The sequence below is a fragment of the Grammomys surdaster genome, unplaced genomic scaffold (assembly GCF_004785775.1).
Source record: "Grammomys surdaster isolate TR1022 unplaced genomic scaffold, NIH_TR_1.0 99, whole genome shotgun sequence".
In the NCBI taxonomy this organism is placed as follows: domain Eukaryota; kingdom Metazoa; phylum Chordata; class Mammalia; order Rodentia; family Muridae; genus Grammomys; species Grammomys surdaster.
In genome coordinates this window covers 17,759,114-17,773,932 of record NW_021604578.1, presented here as the reverse complement: position 1 = coordinate 17,773,932, position 14,819 = coordinate 17,759,114, and the positions used below count along the sequence as shown (strand labels likewise).

Sequence of the window (14,819 nt, the reverse complement as noted above, 5' to 3'; positions counted from 1 at the left end):
TGTTAAGCTAGCATTAATCTCATGGCTTTCAAATGCTACGTAACAATGATGGAAACTCCTACCTTTGCTGGTCCTCCTCCAGAGCTGGTGAATAACACACTGAGCAGAGAGATAACGACAATGTCACTGTGTTCAAACAGTAGCAAAGTCCTACGAAAATAAAAGACCATTCAGGAAACGTATCTGACCTTTCCCAGGAAGCATGGATCCAGTTAGAGTACGGGGAAAGAAAGCCCCCGAGTTTCACAAAAACTGAGAAAAATAAACATGAACAATTCCCTTGGAGAACATTTTGGTATCAGCTGCCTTAGAAAGAATGAGGCCATGAATATCTGAAAATAACAATCTTCAGTCAGAATTATGTCATTTAAAAAATATATCGAATTTTGAAATTGTTTTTGATAAAAATAAAAAAGGTATTTACTGTGTCACAGTTTGTCAGGGAGGATAGAGGAAACTTTCAAGAATCAGTTTTCTCCTTCTACCTCTGGATCTGGAAATCAACTTCAGGATGTTAGGCCTGCATAGCATGTGCATTTCCTCTGAGCCATCCTGCTGGCCTAGATTTCTGTGAGTGTATCTATGTGATGCACATGCATGTGCATGGGTGCACACACAGGCTAGAGGTTGACACTGGGTGTCCTTCTCCATCACTCTCTACGTCATCGTCATCATCATCATCGTCTCGAGACAAGGTTTCTTTGCATTTTTTTTTTTTTTAAATTTGAGACAAGGTTTCTCTGTGTAGCTTTGGTTGTGCTGGAACTGGCTCTGCCTCCTGAGTGCTGGGATTAAAGGCATGCATCACTACCGCCCAGCCAACTACACTACGTTTAAATTGCTCTCCACAGTATTTTAAAAAACAGGGCCTCTCACTTAACCTAGAGCTTCTTTTCAGCTAGACTGGCTGTTTAGTAAGTCCCAGGAACTGCCTGTCTTGACCTCCCATGGCAGGGTTATAGGCCGCCATGCTCGACTTAAGTCTCCATAGCTCTGTAGCAAGCATTTCCCTACTAAGCCAACTCCCCAGCCCTTAGATTTCTTGTGTGTATTAGCAGACACTTAGTAAGTCTGTAGTTGGGGCTGGATGATGGCCCAGTGGGTAACAACACTTGCTGCTCTTGTAGAGGACCCAGCTTTGGTTCCCAGCACCACAACTCTGCAATTTCAGTTTCAGGGCATGCTGTATCCTCTTCTAGTGTCTGCATACACTAGGAGAACACGTGGTACACATACATGTAGCCAAAACACTCATATACATAACATAAATAAATACATCTAAAACATTAGTAAAGTGCATATTAAAATTTTTGCTTTTGAGAAGAACTTGGTATGATGCCCAGGCTAGCCTCAAACTCCGAGGATAAAGTGAGCTGCGCAGGCTAGCTTCAAACCCTGAGGATAAAGTGACTTTCCTGTCTCAGCCTTCTAATCAGTTGAGCTACCAGCACACAGCCCACTCTGCCTAGCACTGAAGTAAATACTTTGAAAAAAAATTAATTTTAAGGTAAGTGAATTACCTTTTTTCTCTCTATACAGTATCTCACTATTAGCCTTGCCTGTCCTGGAACTCTTTGTAGACCAGGTTGGTCTCAACTCACAGAAAGTCACCTGCCTCTGCCTCTCAAGTGCTGGGGTTACAGATGTGTGCTACAATGCCCAAGGAAGAAGAGAGGCTTCCTAGATCAGGAACGGAATTATTCCTCTTAAAGCATATCTGTGTTGGGGCTGGAGAGATGTCTCAGTGGCTCAGTTGGCTTCCTGTGCTTACAGAGGACATGGATTGGTTCCAAGCACCCACACAAGAGCACAGCCGACCTGGAGCTGCAGCTTCAGTATATCTGACTCGCAGCTTCAGTGTATCTGACTCCCTGAGTTCTTCAATCTCCCAAATGCACGCAGTGCACTTACACATTCTCAGGTGCACACACTTACGCCTACAGTAAAAACAGACAGGGGCTAGAAAGGTGCTTCAGCAGTTAGTCATTTGCTGTTCTTCCAAAGGACTCAAGTTCCGTTCAAGCAGTTCCAGGGGAACCCTCATCTGGCCTCTATGGGCAGCCACACGCACATGGCACACATACATAAATAAAAGTAAAAAATAAATTTAAAACATTCTTGTCTATATTTAATGCAAGTCTATATTTAATGAAGTATTTTATGTAGAACTGTCTGGCTAGTCTGGCTTACACAGTAAATTCCAGGTTGGTCAGTGAGAGCTACACAGTGAGACCCTGACTCAAACAGGGAAGTGGCAGAGAGATGCAGCTCAGTGCAAGCCCCTAGATTCAATCTCTGGGACAGCCAAACACCAAAGACCCTAAACCAACAAAAAGGGGTCTTATAGATCTAGACAGTAACCCAATTCCAGCTCTCTGTTAAATATGGCATTTTTCTTCTTTGCCTAGGTCTGTAATGAAAGAACATTCATCATAACTTTAATTTTTATCATATTTGGAAGGTTCTAATTTAAGAAATTAATATATCAACATGGCAATACTAACCTAAAATAAGACTGTCTACAAACCATCACTGTGCTCAGCTCTGAAGTACACACCTTAAAATGCATCATGGGTTTAGCAAAAGATGGAGAAAAGCAGGGTAGGTGGGTGGTGGTAAGGGGCAAGCAGATGACTAAATATTTTCTCTTTCTATCTGTATCTTAAGACACAGGGATGGGGTTTTTATATGAACTAAAACATAATTTCATGAGTAAGAAAATTAAAATACAGTGACTGATAACAATACTCAATTATGATCAAGCTTAAACTGAAAAGGTTCTACCAAAGTTGAGAAACTCAACCATTCCTCTAGGGTGTGGCTGCTACATACAGTGTCTGAAAAGCACAAGGCAAATAAACCAAAGAAATCCCAGCCCAGAAGGTACTTCCCTGGCCTCCAGAGGCCCCGCCCCACCCCGCCCCACCCCGCCCCTCTCCTTGGTCCATCTTTACTACTATAATGGAGATTCTTCTTTCATTCCAGCCCTTATGTCTCCCTAACCTTCATCCTTCTCCCTAACCAAAGGCAAGGGCAAGGCACCTCTTCTTATACTTTGTTGCTAATAGCTTTTAGAGACCTGAAAAAAAAATTCTTAAGTCACGAGTGGTGGTGTACAGCTGTAATTCTAGCACTTGCGAGACACAGGCCGGCAGATCTGTAGCTTGGTCAACAGAGTGAGTTCTAGGACAGCCAAGGCTACAGAGGAACCCTGTCTCAAAAAATTAAAAAAACTTTTTTTTTCCTCATGAGAGTTGCACATTTTAATGTTTACTAAGTTATTTTTCAGCATTTCCTCCTTCAACTGGTCCCATAAGCACAAAGACATTCTCTACACAGACCTAAGAGAAACAAGGGAGAGCGGCCTGTATCACTCGCCCCATCTTTCGGCTGATGAGTGCACTTGCAGGGCTAAGAGGAGCCCCATGGCACCTGTTAAGATGGTTCATCTTTACTGGTTTGTTTCACTTCCCATTTCAGACATCTTAACTTCTCCATCTGAAACTTTTGGATTAGACAATAAAATATCTGTGATATTAACAAATATATTAATGGTATTCACCCAAGACTAAATCAGTTTTTCTATGTTGAAATGTATTCAACAATGCTATAGAAGTGACAGAACCAGTTGTGCAAGTAAATCTCTGATATAAAATAGAGAACAAGGTCAGTGAAAGCCACAGGTCCTCTGATTTCCACATGTGCACATAACAAACACTAAAACACACAGAACAAAATCAAGTCAAAAGAAGAGATGTAAACAAATAGTGAATATACATATTTTTATTTACCTTAGTGGTCCACAAAGAGTAAGGCCAAAAAACCATAAAAGTGATATGATACATCCAGCAACTGCATGTTTAAATATTTTGATCCACTATAAATAGAAACAACAACAAAAAACTTCAGTCAAATCCATTTGCTAGTAAATATTTCAAGCTTAAATAAAACCTACAAGGAGGCAGCATGGTGGAGCATGCCGTTGATTCCTACACCAGGAGAGAGGCAGGCAGACCCTTGTGATTTCAGGCTAACCTGGTCTACACAGTGGGTTCCAGGTTGCTCAGGCCTAAGACATCCAGACATTGTCTTAAAAAGAAACCAAATAATGCTCAGAAGGAAATATGATAATTATGTAACCATTTTAAAGGTTAAATAATCACATATTTTAGCATTAAATAAAACCTGCCAAGACTGACTAATGACATTCACTTCCGTTATGTAAGCTCTTACTCTGTTAGTTTTTTTTTGAGACAGTCTGACTATGTAGCTTTGTATACTCACAGACTCACCAGTCTCTACTTTCTGAGTGCTCGTATTAAAAGACATGCACCACCATGCCTGGCTGTTAGCTCTTCAAGTCTTTTTCCAGTGTAGTATAATTTTTCATTTCCTCACTAGATTTCTAGCAATAATTAATGATTTAGTCTTTTAAAGGTCTCACTATGTAGATCTTCCTGTTTCTGGCTAGATGCATTTTGTGAGTACCTGTGTATACCACTATGTTTTCTATAAGCAATTCTTATGCTATAATCATTTGAAAATAAGAGAAAAAAAAACCTCTGGTGGAATTGAAAAGATTAATTATACTTTCAAGATGTTCTTAGTCTCTAAATCAGAAGCACTTAAGTTACCACTCTGATAATATGGTAGAGAACACTCATTGTGACATGAAGCAATTGTGACATGAAGCAAACATGCAGTAGAATATAACTGCTTCCAGTGAGATGCTTTATGTGAGACTAGTGGAATGAGGAACCTTTCTGGCATGAAGCCACCTAGAGGGAATAACAAAGAAAACATGTACTGCATACTCACGTGAGGTATAACTAAAAACCCTTACATGTATAAATTATTCCTCACAGATACATGATATATCATATAGAGAACAGTACTATTACCTCCACTGTATAAGTGGGTAAAATTGAGGCAAGAGAAATCAAAGACATCCTTTTAAACTCTGCCACCCTTTTCTACACTTGGAAATATTCCATGACATTGAAATTTATAGTTCACTTGTGGAGCCTCAATTCTGAAAAGACACGTCAAGAGTGAGTTACCTCTAGATTCAGGATGTAGCTAGGCTGGTAGGCTTGCCCACATGCATGGGTTCCTGCATCAGCACTGTACACGGGGAATGGTAGTGTAACCCTGCAATAGCAGCACTGGGGAAACAGGCCAGATGATCAGGAGTGAAAGACCATCTGTGCATAACAAGTTCAGGCCCAGAATGGGTTACAGGAGATCCTGTCTCAAACCAGACCAGACCAAAGCAATCAACCAACATAACAACAAAACCTAAAAAAACCCAAAAATCCCAAAACAAAACAGGAAGTGAAGTCTTCAAATATTAAAAACAGGGCACTTTATTCTGGCCCACCGCGAGGAAAGCTGTTAGGAATAAATGATTCTGTCTGCATCTCACCTGGTGTTTTGTAATAGTCTTCCCAGAAGAAAACGGTTTTTGAAACAAAACCATAAAAAATGCAGTCCTGTAAACATTGAAAGAGTAATATATTAACATAAATTCTAAGGTGCAATTTAACAAATACACCAGAACTAGAAACATGCTGTCCTTTAGAGCGGAGCTTTACAAACTCTGTCTACCCATGGCCCCTTTCCACCTGACGTATTTTTATGCTATTGTGGTACACAGATATACAAATCAAATATTTACTGCTAACAAATCAAATAAATTTATCTTTAAAATGTATCTTAAAGTCTTTGGTATATATGATTTTACTATTTATTAAAGAGAACAGCAAATCTGCATACTAATGAGATGGATGTGTTTATACACATTAGATACACTAATTTGATATAAAAATGTTGAAGAATGACACCAGGAAAATATTAAATCTTTGCTTACTGTAATTAAACCATTATGCTTCCATAAAGGCAGAAAAGTTTTTACATAATACAAAAACACTAATTCAAAACACAAGAGTATTGGTGGTGGCACATGCCATTAATCCTAGCATCTCTGAGGGAGAGACAGGTGGGTCTCTGTGAGTCTGAGGCCAGCCTGGTCTGTTACAGGGTGACTTCCAGGACAGCCAAGGCTACAAAGAAAAACCTGTCTCAAAACAAACAAACAAACTCCAAATCAAACCAACCAAACAGAAAAAAAACCCCATGAAGCCAAAATATAAAAGAGTAATTCAGAAGTATTCTTTGACACTGTGTAGCGGCTAGATGGTACACATCGTGCAAAGTGTTCATGCTGTGTGCAGAACCAAGACTACAGCTAAGTCGTGAACCCCAGATCCAATATGCATCTGATTTTGAATTAATTTTTGGTTGACAAATTCTTCACGATCATCACATCTAAGAAACTTTGCTCTAGGCTGGGTATGGTGGTGTACACTCCCAGTACTTGGGAGTCAGAGGCAGGTGGATCTCAGTGAGTTAGAGGCCAGCCTGGTCTACAGAGCAAGCTCCATGCCAGCCAAGGATACAGAGACTCTGCCTCAAAAATAAAACAGCAACAACAAAAAGAACTGTAGTAGACACTGTCTTTAGTGATGAGGCTTTCATGGCAAAAATCAGGACCTTCTGATAACTGACTTCAGAACTAGTTCATAAACCACAAAAGCAGTAATGAGTATTAAGACTGAGTCTCATGATGCAGTCCACGCTGATCTGGAACTTGTGACTGTATAGCCTCAGCCTGCTAAGTGGTAGGATCACTGGCATGTGCTACTATGATTAGCTTTCAATATTGTCAATACCTTAAAACAGCAAACAAAAGAATTCATCTTCTCTTAAACTCAATAGTAATAAATCTTGAGCCAATATAACAGTAACATGCTTTCACCTTTTTACTGTCAGCTTAATAAAAATGCTTAACTTTTCTAATCAAGAATCTTTTTCCTGGCCGGACGGTGGTGGCACACGCCTTTAATCCCAGCACTTGGGAGGCAGAGGCAGGCGGATCTCTGGGTTCGAGAGTTCAAGGCTAGCCTGGTCTACAGAGTGAGTTCCAGGACAGCCAGGGCTACACACAGAGAAACGCTGTCTCAAAACAAAACAAAGTAAAACAAAACAAAAGAATCTTTTTCCTAAGTTGGCAAACTATGGCCTTAAGTGTCTTTGATAAGGCTTTTATTAACGCCGGGCAGTGGTGGCACATGCCTTTAATCCCAGCACTTGGGAGGCAGAGGCAGGTGGATTTCTGAGTTCGAGGCCAGCCTGGTCTACAGAGTGAGTTCCAGGACAGCCGGGGCTACAGAGAAACCCTGTCTTGAAAAACCAAAAAGACTTTTTTTTTAAAAAAGATTTATTTATTTACTGTATATGAGTACACTGTCGCTGTCTTCAGACACACCAGAAGAGGGCATCAGATCCCACTACAGATGGTTGTGAGCCACCATGTGGTTGCTGGGAATTGAACTCAGGACCTCTGAAAGAGCAGTCAGGGCTCTTAACCGCTGAGCTATCTCTCCAGCCCCCCAAAAGACTTTTATTAACATGGGGTGGAGGGTTTACTGTTAATCTCAAGGTTTATAAATCTCTACATAGGAAGAAAACTGTATACAAATTGTATAGAGCATGAGGACCCTGTACTCTTATGAGGACACAGCACAGCATGATTTAACTTGGAAACAAGGAATGTCTGTACTAAGGCAAGCTCAGGTAACATTTTTTTTTTAAATGGGATATTTTCTTAATTTACGTTTCAGATGTTATTCCCTTTCCTGGTCCCCCTCACGGCCGGAAACTCCCTATCCCATCCCTGTCCCCCTGCTTCTATGAGGGTGTTCCCCCTCAGGTAACATTTTTATGACTGCCTCACGACTGAGCTACATCAGAAGACAGTCTATAACTCCATAAGGAGTATAAAGTCAAAACTATATTCTTTTTAAAAATTTACTTTATTTTTAGCTATGTGTATGTGCGTCTACATATGTGTATCCGTGCTCGCAGAGAGCAGAAGAGTGTCAGCTCTGGAGCTGGCATTATAGGCAGGTGTGAGCCACACAAACAGATATTGGGAACTGAAACTGAGACAGACCTCTGTAAGAGCAGTTAGTGCTCTTAACTGTTGAGCCATCTCTGCAGCCTGTCAAAATCACTTTTATAAAAATACAACATCTCCATTTTATTTTCACACCTGTTCTCAGGAGCGTAAGGAACTCCTCATCTCCTGAGATTAAAGGATACAAGACATTACAAAAGAGTGAATGCTAGCACAGATAGGAACCAAACTGTCTATTAAGCAAGGCATTAAAAGAGCTTTACAAGAATCTTAGCAATACAAACTGAACTAAACGCCTGTTTGGCAAGTCATTAGAATTCAACCACCTTCTTTTACTTTTTTGGTTTTTTTGAGACAGGCTTTCTCTGTATAGCCCTGGCTGTCCTAGAACTCACTCTGTAGACCAGGCTGGCCTCGAACTCAGAAAATCTGCCTGCCTCTGCCTCCCAAGTGCTGGGATTAAAGGCATGTACCACCACTGCCAGGCCTTTTACTTTATTTTTAAGACAGAGTCTCACTGTGTAACTGGGGCTGGCCTCCAATTCATAATCCTCCTGACTAAAGCCCCCAAGTGCTGGGAGTATGGACTACTGCACTCAGCTGAAATAACCTTTTTCTGATGGGTCTCTATACTTCTACCCTTGTACAAGCTTCTACTTATAGAAAAAAAAATTCAGATAGTTGTCAGAAGAAATAAACTTCACAGAACACATAAGTAAGATTTCTTAAAAATACTCAGTCAAGCCGGGCGGTGGTGGCGCACGCCTTTAATCCCAGCACTCGGGAGGCAGAGGCAGGCGGATTTCTGAGTTCGAGGCCAGCCTGGTCTACAGAGTGAGTTCCAGGACAGCCCGGGCTATACAGAGAAACCCTGTCTCGAAAAACCAAAAAAAAAAAAAAAAAAAAAAAAAAAAAAAAAAAAATACTCAGTCAAAAGAGGATTTTCAGAGAAATAAAAAAACATTAAGGCCCTCTCCATACTCACCCGAGTTTTAATATAAAAATAAATTGAACAATGTGAACAGCTTTTAGGAGATCATATGATTCAAAAAGTCCCACAGCCTTCAAACACTTGGTTAAACACAGTAATACAATGTATTTTGTTAATCTGAAAAATAAGAACAGGAACAATTTTTAATATGATTGAAATCACTAGGATTGCTGTAATCTTATTTTTCCCCCTTAATATCCAAGTACGGTAGGTCATAATAAAAACTACAGGAGTATACATGAACACATATAAAACAATAAAAATCCTCTCCAAACAACTCACCATCCACATGTTAACCACTGTTAACATTTTGGGTCACATACTCCTGGTTTAGTTTCAATGTATATTAATGTCTAAGGTAGGTCTGGTGGTATATGCCTGTAATCCCAGTTATTTGGGAAGCTGAGCAGAAAGATTTTCTTTTTTATTTGACACAGGGTTTCACTACATACTCCAAGCTGGCCTTAAACTCAGAGATCTGCCTAGGAGCAGAGTGTGTTTAAGACTACACTCTGCACAGGCAATGAGACCCTATCTTGAGAGGGGCGGGGAGGGAGGGGCTGAGGATATAGCTCAGTGGTAGAGTGACTGTCTAAATTGTGAGAGATTGTAGGTTCAGTTCTCAGCACCCCCTAACCTCCACAGATAATGTATATAGTTTAGCAAAATTAACAGTCACTTGAAATCTGCTTTACTAACTAGTTATTTAACACCAAGGAGAATTAAGAAAACAAACAGAAACCACATTCTGTGTGCAGAGATGAGAAGATTACTACACCTAGGAGGCATCTGTCCATCTGCCCTGCTAAAAGACTGCACTGAGGTCACTGAAGAGCTAGCTGCACTGAGAGCTGAAAGTCAAGTGACTAGGCAGTGGACACATACTTCAGGGGCAGCAGGAAGCTGCAAAGTGGGGAAGGGGCTTTGGCAACTCTTCCAGGAAATCAGGCCCCCAGACTCCTGCCTCCCCAGATCCGGGCAGGCAACTACTCATTCCCAACCACTACACAAACCAAAAGGCTTAACTTCTGGCTTCTGGATGAATATTCCATGCTCACTTAATATGTGTTGGATGCTACAAAGGGCCAACGAGACCCAGGGAGGTCTGGCAGGGCAGCTTCAGGTACAACCTCACTTCTTTCTCCTGACAGGAAAGGAGTGCCTTATCCCTGCCTTAAAGGAAAACCTTTCTTCTCATCCCCTCTTTTTGAGACAGGATCTTACTATGTTGTACAGACCAATCTCAACCTCATGACCCTGTTACCTAACTTACCTAAAATTTACATTTTAATTTATATTTTTAGCCAAACCCAAAATATATTAAAAATAATTTAAAAAATTTTAGCTAAAAATGCTGTACCCATTTTATAAGTCTGAAAATAAAAGTTAATATAGAATAAACAATGGCAGGGAAGAGTCATAAGGAATTCATCTGGGGAACACTGTGGGCAATCTGGTTTCTTTTATGTGAGAGAATCCTTATCTGTTTAAGCCTCGCCAGTTTCATGATTCTATGTAATAACCAAGACACATACAAGGGCCCTGCCCTCAAAGAGCTCCAGGTCTTCAGGAATGAATAGGCAGACAGACTGACTACACTTCCCAAGTAAACTGACAGATGCTTCTAAAAGACGTGGTAGCCACTAACTATAAAGAAGTGAAAGTGTATTTCCACAGAGTTAAGATATGTGTGTACTGACTATGAATCAAGAATTAAGCAAGGGTAGGGTAGGGTAGGGTAGGGAAGGGAAGGGAAGGGAAGGGAAGGGAAGGGAAGGGAAGGGAAGGCTTCCCTTCTGTCAGAGCACAGAGCACATGTTAAACACGAGCACTGGGCAGGAGGCCTGCAGTTAGTTTAGCGCAGTCCAGTCAATTCAGATCGCTTATGACAAAGATCAAGGAAAAGACAAATTGTACTTAACATACTTGTTTTACAAAGATTATAGATTTCTATATAAAGCATTAAAAATTAAAAAACTGGGTCTTAAATGAGAGATATGAAGCAATTCATGTTAAAATACTCATTGATAATATATTAGTATTAGTCAACCAACTTTATTTTCACACACACATATGTGCATAACACCCCAGAGGTCATAATGTTAATTCCTGAGTAGCAGATTATTGGAAAAGTTTTTTTTTTTTTTTTTTTGGTTTTTCGAGACAGGGTTTCTCTGTGTAGCCCTGGCTGTCCTGGAACTCACAGGGTAGTCCAGGCTGGCCTCGAACTCAGAAATCCGCCTGCCTCTGCCTCCCAAGTGCTGGGATTAAAGGCGTGCGCCACCACGGCCCGGCTGGAAAAGTTTTAAATAGAGTCACTTCTAGTTTTCTCCTCACAGGTAAACAATTACAAACCTTTTCCTATGTGTGTCAACAAATACTTTCTCCACATTTGCAATCACACACATATTGTGACATTGAAATTTTTCATACAATATACACTCAAGAGCTTTCTGCTAGAATTATCAAATTAGAAAAATCTCCTCAACATTTTAAACAGTATTCTTTGACTTAAAAAATTTCCTTTATTACAGGTATTATTAATACTAGTATTGTGTGTGTGTGCACGCACGTGTGCACGTGCATAAGAACATACGAAGACAGAGAATTGTGAGAGTTGATTCTCTCCTTCTACCACATGGGTCCAGGGAGTCAAATTCAGGTCATCAGTCTTGGGAACAATAGCCTATACCTGTTGAACCATCTCAATAGTTCCCGTTTTTTTTTAAAAGACAGGGCTTCTTCTTGTAGCCCTGGCCTGGAGCTCAGAGATCCTCCTGCCTCTGCCTCCCAAACGCTGGGATTAAATGCATGTCCTACAACATCCTGAAGCTTCTGCATTCTTTGACTTTTAAAGTTCTAGTTAATATATCTTCCTGCTGGACACATCGAAAAAACTAGTTAAGACTAAGTAACCATATACAGAAAACAGAGACACTGTGGTTCCTATTAAGGGGATTGGTAGGTGAAGACAGGGATGAGAGAAGAGACAGGTTCTCATACCGGCCACTGAGCCTCAGGGCAGAGCAGGGAATTCAACCCAGTCCCCCAACTTAGAAACCACTATTTGCTATTAAGTGATCAAATAAAAAATATAACTGGTCTTCTATGTGGTTAGACATTTCTTCAGTTCTCCATATTGCAATTCTTAAATTTTGGGTATGAGTTTATAGCTCCTTCTTGAGATGTGTCCATTGCTAGCACAGTCTCTAGATACCAAGAGAAGAGGAGGGCATAGAGGAGTGCGAGGGAGAATATGCCCAAACAATGTACACATATAGACATTTTAAAAGTGGTTCAGTGGGTAGAGCACTTGCTGTGAAAGTGTGAGCTTGAACCCTTGGCATTCACATAAAGCCAGGATAGCAGTCACTGCACTGCAGAAACAGAAGGCTGGATAGGGCTGTTAGGCTAGCTCCAGGATCGGTGAGAAACCCTGTCTCTAGGGAATAAGGCAGTGACAGAGCACACCAGCACATATATATACAAACAAGGCTGCTGACCAGGTACAGTGGTCTATGCTAGCACTTGCAAAGCTAAGGAAGGAGGTGACAGTTTGAATACCATGGTATGATATCTTGTCTCAAAAAGAAATATGATGTATAATAATAACACTAGTTCAATTTATTGAATACACATTTATGCTTCATAGGTGTAAACAAAAGGCTTGCAGAGTAAATACACGGACTCTGAAACAACTCAGACTACCAGGACATCCATCAGTCTTGTGACCTAAGGCAATGCTATTTCCTGACCTATCAAACAAGGATATCACTACTTAGCTTTTAGTGTTCTTGAAAAGATTAAAGGGAGCTATACACAAAGAGTCTTTGGGGCATAGGAGATACTCTGCAAATGCTGGCTGTCCTGACCACCAAAGATTTAATGAAGTCAAAATAGAAACCTTTATTTAAAACATTTGTGCATTCAGGCATAAAAATAACCACAATGAAAGGATCTGATCATTTTTGTTGCAGTTAATAACCAGTGTTTGAACACACAGAAAACTCTGGCAACCTGGAACACCTTGAAATTCAGCCAGCTCTGAATCAAAATTTAAATTCTGTAATAACCTACAACAGAAGGGCAACTCTGCTAAGCAAATAATGCAGGTAAGCTGGCAAAGGGCGCTTACCATATTTGTCAAGACAGTAGGCTCTTAAGCAAAACCACTTTTAAACCACTCAATACTGTCTCAACTCTCACACACAAAGCCCTTGGACTATTTGAAAGTACATGAAGTATGTCACATTTTAACCCTAAATACCTGTATTTCCTAAAAATATGGCAACTCTGCTATGAAATCAGGAGTTAACAGGAAATTTAACAACGATCTGATACTTTAATCTGTCTCCATGGTCCAATTTTGTGAACTGACCTAGTCTTGTTCCTTCTAGGACTTCCCTCTATTATCAATCCATAGCAGTAGCCCCTTCTGCATCTAGCTGCTATGGGTCACTGGTTAACACGTGACATGCTATAAATGAATTGCTGAAAATAGAAAACCAAATGCATTCTGCAAATCCCGCAGTTGGTTTAAATTCTATTCAGCATATGTGTCTTTTCACAGACAAAAAGTTAGCTGGTAATGCTGTAACCACGGTCTAAAAACATTACCAAAAACAATCACGAAACTCAGAGTACATACTGATAACCAGTTTGAACGAAATTGTTGGGCTTTAACACTACCTCAGAACTTAGGACAGGACAGGAAGGACACAACTGGCTAGTGCCAGTGTACACTACTCTCGGTTTGCCTTGAGGATGGAGGGACGGTGAAGAAGAATTTTCACGCTACGAATCCCTGTACGGTATGAGTTTGGGGCGGGGGGGAGAGTAACACACATCTCTAACTATTAAAATAAACCCCCATCCCTCCCCCACAAAACCACGGCAACAACTCGATGACAGGGCTGCATTTTTGCTGTGCTGTACACCCAAGTTCACCGGCTTGAACTTTGGTTTCTTCGCCTGAGAAAGTGACAGCTTCCGCATATCCTCTCGACGAGTCGTGGGACAAGCTAAGGAGCCCTGCGTTACCTAAGTGGCAGGGAGGAACATCCAGATCCTCTCTCTAGGGACTGGAAACTGCCAGGCGGTGCGTCCCGAGCCCAGACTCCCGCCCGCTCGCCGATCTCAAGCCACAGAGGTAACCGGCGGGGTCCGAGCAAGACAGGGAAGCTTGTACGCACCGCCGCCGGCCGTGGAATCCCTCCTTACCGGGCGCTGGGCACGTCCACCGGCCCGAGGCCGCCGCCGGGCCCGGGCCGCGCGTCCCCGCCGTACTTCTCCTCCATGCCGGCTCAAGAGCCGCTGCCCGCGCCGCGGGCTCTCCTCATGTCTCGCCGCCGCTGCGGAAGCGCGGGCGCAGGCGCGTCACTCCCCCATGTCAGCAGCGTCCTCGCAGGCTCAGCAGTCCCAGCCGCTAGCCCGGGCTCGGCAGGCAGGCACACGCACGCTGGGCGGGACTAGGCCGCGGGCTGTTCCGGCAGCGCCGTTCCCGGGAGGCCGTACGGGCAGGGACGTTACCCGGCCACGTCATCCGCCCCGGCAGCCCTCACTCCCGGGGGAGTGACCAATCCTGCGCCTGCGCGCAGCTGGACACGTGCTCCGCTCCGCTCAGGCTCCTCCCACCGCAGAGAAGGCTCGAATCGACCCGCCCCCTTCTCGCGTCTTTTAGAGAAGCCCTTACGGGTCCCTGCAGCGCCACCTAAGGTCCATCTCGGCTACAGCATGTCTTCCTGATGGCTGATGCCCTAGAAAATGCACCTTGTGTTAACAAATAGAGCTTCGCCCTTTGCGTCAGGGTTCTTCTTTTTCCAACGGCCTCACTCTGTAGCCCAGGTAGGC

General features: G+C 42.1%; 1 protein-coding gene across 2 annotated transcripts in view; it reads right to left on the bottom strand.

Annotated features, from left to right (window-relative positions):
* The window catches only part of Slc30a5 (solute carrier family 30 member 5), a 31,517-nt gene extending 17,001 nt beyond the window's left edge, over positions 1-14,516 (bottom strand). The window contains exons 1-5 of one of the 2 annotated variants that reach the window (XM_028783957.1): positions 14,190-14,516; positions 8,964-9,086; positions 5,426-5,492; positions 3,792-3,877; positions 63-150 (exon numbers count right to left, since the gene is read on the bottom strand). In XM_028783957.1, coding sequence (XP_028639790.1) covers positions 63-150; positions 3,792-3,877; positions 5,426-5,492; positions 8,964-9,086; positions 14,190-14,266 — 441 coding nt within the window. In that variant the 5' untranslated portion in view covers positions 14,267-14,516. Of the gene's footprint in view, positions 1-62; positions 151-3,791; positions 3,878-5,425; positions 5,493-8,963; positions 9,087-14,161 lie in introns of both variants that reach the window. The other variant, XM_028783961.1, reaches the window with a different exon arrangement.
* Between the last annotated feature and the right edge of the window lie 303 nt (positions 14,517-14,819).